The 5,780-nt window shown below is 33.0% G+C and overlaps 1 protein-coding gene across 3 annotated transcripts; it reads left to right on the top strand.

Annotated features, from left to right (window-relative positions):
- The first annotated feature begins 825 nt into the window (after window positions 1-825).
- On the top strand, window positions 826-3,923 carry LOC112710639 (uncharacterized). Of its 3 annotated transcripts, none has more exons than XR_011865522.1 (4): window positions 826-1,325; window positions 1,843-1,910; window positions 2,451-2,619; window positions 3,106-3,923. XR_011865522.1 is itself a non-coding variant. In XM_025762952.3 (3 exons), exons 1-3 carry the CDS (start codon window positions 1,076-1,078, stop codon window positions 3,323-3,325), a joined length of 639 nt encoding a protein of 212 aa, XP_025618737.2. In that variant the 5' UTR covers window positions 866-1,075; the 3' UTR covers window positions 3,326-3,923. The 3 variants fall into 3 exon arrangements, 1 of the variants encoding a protein (XP_025618737.2); XR_011865523.1 differs by having other exon boundaries at window positions 866-1,325; window positions 1,846-1,910; XM_025762952.3 differs by lacking the exon at window positions 1,843-1,910 and having other exon boundaries at window positions 866-1,325.
- The last annotated feature ends 1,857 nt before the right edge of the window (window positions 3,924-5,780 follow it).

The raw sequence follows: 5,780 nt of genomic DNA, 5'->3' as shown, positions 1-5,780 counted from the left end.
CTTCCCAATTCCCAAAGTCATTAATAATCCATGAACCTCTTTCTCTTGGTGCTGCTGTTTGGCCTTCATGTCTCCAAATTCACCCTTCAAAAAAATTACTATGATAGCATCTTGACTCTTCCTCTTAGTGTTGCTGTTTGGCCCCTGTGATGATGCTTATAGCCGCCTCTCCTGTGAGGTCGCTCACTATTGCCGGCATAAAGCTTTTCAGCGCTGCATTCACCCTTTGTCACTACAACGAAGTCACCTTTTCTTTTTTTGTTCCGCCGCTGTCTCGACGTACCTTTGCCCAATGTCCTCCCCAATGCCATGTCCCTACCCAGCGTGGTCGCTGCCGCAACCTCGAATCAGTGCCAATTGTCCTTCCTGTGGCGCGTCTTCATTGGCTAAGCCCGACCCAGTCCGTCACTGTGCCACCACCCTCCCCACCGTGAGTCCTTATGTTTTTATCGCATTCGCACTTGTTTCTTTTTTCAAACCATACATTGAAGGGAGAAAAAATTGGGAATTTTCTTTGAGTGGTGTTTAATAATAAACATCCACGTTTTAGTGAAAAGAACCATATGCATACATAATAAAATGAACATTCTATGAAACATGTGCATGCATAATCAAGCAAATCAAGTAAAATACGAACGGTATATCCAAATAAACATCCACTTTAAAATGAAAAGAACCATTCGTATATATAATAAAATAAACATCTAATTTAGTTGATAAGAAACAAGTAATAAGACTATTAGAAAAATTAGACTGAATCCATTTGTCAAACCGCTACTAATTAAAAAATCGCTAAGAAACTATTAAACCAGTCGAAAATTGGTCGGTCGGACTAAAATTAAAACTGGCCCGTTTGAATAAAACTATGTCATTTTGAACTTTACCAAAAAAAAAAAAAACTAGATTTTTTGGTTCACGCACGCGTGACCTTCCTTTCCCTTCCGTTTAGTCCTCACTCTAAACACCTAACAGCTTCTCCCCAAATCAAAAAAGGAAGTTGAAACATGAAGCCCTAGCTTCTCCACCACCTCAGCGACTGCCGCCGTCCGTCGCGTTCAGGCACTACCATCGTCGTATGGTCGTTCGTGTTTCTTCCTCCTTCAAGAATCGCAGCTTCTTCCTCGAGCTCGGCGCATCAGTCCCTGGTCTTCATCTTCTCCGTTGCGCTCCTGCCGCCGTCCGTTGTGCTCCTGCCGCCGTCCGTCGCGCGCTCAGGCATCACCGTCTTTGTCTGGTCGTGGTGCTCGAAGTCCACAACCCACCGATTGCAGCTTCTTCCTCGAGCTCGGCGTCTTTGAGTCTGCTCTTCGTTTGCTCAGCCGCAGGTTCTTCCAACCTACCACCATCGTCTGCGTTTTTTATTTATACCGTGTTTAATGATTATTTGATTACTGATTATTTGAATGTTTTTGTTTAGGGTTTAGACGATTATTTGATTACCGATAAGGTCTGGTTCTGCTGTGTTGCTGTTTTTGTGTGTTGTGATTTTTTATTGAATGATCTCTGGTTCTGCTGTGTTGCTGTTTTGTGTGTTCTTTATTTTTTATTAAATGATTATTTTACTGATTATTGATTATTGAAGGTCTTGTGATAATTGATTATTGAATGTCTTTTGATTATTGATTATGATTAGTGATGTGCTGCTGGTTTTGCAGTGTTGTGTTTTACTGTTTTGTGATTTAATTGTGATTTCCAAACTAGTCATACAAAGAAACTGTTCAATGCGGATTTGTTCATCTGCTCGAGTGAAACTCACACAACCGCATGCAAGTTACTACATAAGTTTATAATTATACAATCATATACGAACTAGTTCTTAAGCATTTCTACGAATTCTACCAGCAGCATACAAGAAATAAGCATCACCAAACGCATCGATAGGTGACATGGATCTGAGTGATATTACCACTGTAAGTTATCTTAACTACTTCCCCTTTCTCTAGTCCATAGTATCTTGCAATTGCATCCGTTTGTAGAATGCGGGGTAGTTGACAACAACAAAGCTTCAAATCAGAATAATATAATAGTGTCTTGTAATCTGAACAATAATTCTGACTCTTAAGTCCTAAGATGGTCACAATAAAACTTTATGCACAAAAAACATGTAATGTGACACTGTAATGCATCATTTAAATTGGACATATTGTTTGTGCCATAAATCATAATTTTTTAATACATTTCAGGCTGATGTAGAAGAAATTGTGCTTAGACTGTGATTGATAGAAGAAGAAAATATGAACTTATAATTGATTGAATATGAATCTAAATTCAATGAATTTTCACTTAAGTAGTTGTTATGTTTATCATTTAAATTCAATGAATTGTTGATTTATTATTTCATTTAGGTCATTGAATTGTTCTAAAAATTTTTGTTTCGTCCTTGAGCCATTGTGCTTGTTTTCATGGGATCAGAATTTTTTTATCTTATTATTTCTTGATTGCATCTATAGGTCCGAATGGTTATGTTTGGTGGCTGGAAAGTTTGCCTCTGCTTTGTATGTTGCATGCTTTGTATGTTGCAGTAGTGAAAGCTAAGTCGCTGCTCTTCTCTTCTGCCGCCGGTCTGCTCCGCCTCCTTGTCGCCAGTTTGCTACCTTATGCTTCTGGTTCTTCTGCAGGGTGAGAAATTCACTGCATTGCCTCTCCCTCTTGTTTCATGTGAATGTAATCATGTTTGCTTATATCATTTTGATTTTTTGACAACACATGTATAACTATTACTAACTTATTACTGCTGCTGATTTTGCAATTTCATGAGTGCTTAACATTTAAAATTTATTTATATGATATTTGATCTTCATGTTGACTAGTGTATACTGTATAGTGTAATATGCATTTAATAATTAGAGAGAGAAATCGTAGAATTTACTTCCGACACGACACCATATGAAACTAGAGATGGATTGAATGAAATGATTCGTTACGAAATGAATATGACAGCTGGATGGATAACAGAAAATAACTAACTCCAGCTGTTGACTAACTGATCAATCATTTAACTAACGGACTCGCTAATGTAATCCATAACATTTTGTTCATTTCATATCATGTGAAGCCATGAGCTAATATTCTATGTTCTTATATTGCATTTCGAGGTTGAAGCAGTATATCCGAACAAGTAAAGAGATTTCTTGAATTCCAATGGAAGCTTCGGCAAAACCTCCAGCAATTCACAATTGTACTTCTGATGGAGGATGGACAGTTGTTTTACCCCGTCGTGGCAGACAAAGAAGTAAAGCTACCAAAGTTGGAGTTTCAGAAGAAAAACAAGAACCATGGGCTCCAACGGATTCTCAGACTGATCCAAGCCGAGAAACATCAATGATGCAGAAGATGGAAAGATGTATAAATAGGGTTGGGAGCTCCGAGTTCTATAGTACTATGAGATGTCAAATCCAAACATCACTTTCTGATTATGTCCATAGGGTGTTAGGCTCAGAGACAAAGATGGAAATGGTCGTTTATGGTATTGGCAGCATCGAATCGTACGAGCCCCCTCGATTGCAACTTAGCCTTGCAATATTGATGAGAAGAGATTTCAGTTGGATCGGAAACATAGAGGTGTATGATCCTGTTCTATCTCTATCTGAGTCTCGGGTTATAGAATCCCTCGGTTGTTCTGTCATGTCAGTAAATGAGCATGGGAGGCGAGAGGCACAAAAACCGACTATGTTCTTCATGCCTCATTGCGAGGCAGAGTTATATAATAACCTGTTGCAGGAAAATTGGAAACTGAATCTATTAAGAAACATGGTATTGTTTGGTAACAGCTTTGAAACATACAAGGAGCATGCTTCATTGTGTAAGAATTCACGTGTTAACTCAATGGAGCATATTTTGTCTGTTCGTAGGTTCACAACAGAGTTTAGAATCAAAACAGTTTCAGATGATTATTATAATGCATTTCATGATTCTAGTTGGCATTTTTTTAGCCCTGTCCTGGAGACTGAGCTGCAACTTTCAGATTCTTGATCGTGTATTTGATTGAGGTCAGCCTTGTCCCTTTTTTTAAAATTATTATCATCATCATTATTATTATTATTATTATTATTATTAAGACTTATTTACCACCCGCAATAGTGATTAATTAAGATGTTGAACGAAAAAATTAAGATGTTGCACTTATATGTCCTTTATTTCAAATAGAATGGCACGCAAACACCCTATGCACAATATTAGAACGCTGCACAATATATCAATGAAAACAACAGCAACAAACAGGGATGGACTTAGAGGGGAGCGAGCAGTGTCTGCCTCGGCCTCCCAAAATTTTTAGAAACTATATTTATATATGAGATATATATTTAAAAAAATAAAAAATATTATATAATTTAGTATTTTTATATGTATTATTTTTTATTATGTGATATATTTATATTTTAATTGTTTAATTCACTAATATTTTTCACTTAATTAATTTAATATCATACCCTCAAGTTTTTGTAACTTTCAAATTAGTTTTTATATAATAATCTCTATATTTATTTAAAAAAATCATTTGTTTATTTTATATTAACATATTTAAAATTTATATTATTATATTAATAATAACTTGCGTAGTTATATTTTGGTAATCACATTATATACTTTAGATATTCTTTTTTATAAAAAATACTTATTTTTCTTTTAAATTTACGTTGTTGAAAGAAAAATTTTTATAAAAATATCTTATATCTTTTATTCTATAAAAATATTGTGTCTTTTAAATAATTAATAATTTATCATTTATTTTCAAAATTTTAAAAATTTTTGAAAGAATTAATTTTAATTAATAAAATATGTGATCATTTTTAACTAAACATACTATAAATTATTGGTATTTTATAATTTTATAATGTATTATTGATATTATTATTTTTTTATGTAACTATCATATTAAAAATAAAATTATGAAAAAAATTTATAATTATATATATATATATATATATATATTGATAAATTTTTTGAAAAACTAACTTTAATAACTATATGTTAATTATTTTTATAAAAAAAATATCTAAAATTCGGCCATTTCATACTAAACTTTCTGGATCCGTCCTGCAACAAATGTGATGAAAAACTGAAAATCAATACCAAAATTTCACGTTGAAAAATATTCCTCACTATGAGAGGTAAAAAAATCACAGGATGATAAAATGTTCCATTATAGCCAAATCAAACATACAAAGTGTTTGAAAATATGCAATAATTGAGCATAGCAATACAGCTCTTTTGGATTATCAACTAGCCACCAAAAATAGTCCAAAGACATCAAGAAGTTGAAAAAAATAGAGTTCAAGAAATATTTGTTCATTATCTCAACTAAACCTGTCACATAAATAATTTTCAATTAGCAGTAGATGTAGGCTTAACTATAGTTAGTTAGTCACTTCAGCGTATACCAATCAAGATAAAAATTAGTTTAGTTTAGTTTATTAATTATTTAATGTGGCTGTAATTAATTGTGGCAGGAGCATATAAGGTATGACCACTCAGTGGCAGTGCTTGAAGTAAATTTTTGGGGAGCCAACAATAATTTAAATATATATATATATAGCCCGAATGATATATATTAAAAATTACAATATATACTTATTAAATATTTTAATGTTTTTTTACTAGCAACAAAAAATTTAATTAAACAACTAAGAAAATATAAAATAATATTAAATTAAATAAATAAAAAGTTATTCAACTTTTTAAAAATAATAAAAAAATTATAATTGCTTAAAACTTGAAAGATTGACACTTTGGATATAATAGTATCAATAATGATTGAATATCTTAATTTTTGTGTAAAA

This window comes from Arachis hypogaea, chromosome 9, assembly GCF_003086295.3.
Source record: "Arachis hypogaea cultivar Tifrunner chromosome 9, arahy.Tifrunner.gnm2.J5K5, whole genome shotgun sequence".
Taxonomy (NCBI): Eukaryota; Viridiplantae; Streptophyta; class Magnoliopsida; order Fabales; family Fabaceae; genus Arachis; species Arachis hypogaea.
The sequence above is the reverse complement of the archived record's forward strand: the minus strand, read 5'-3'. Positions and strand labels throughout refer to the sequence as shown.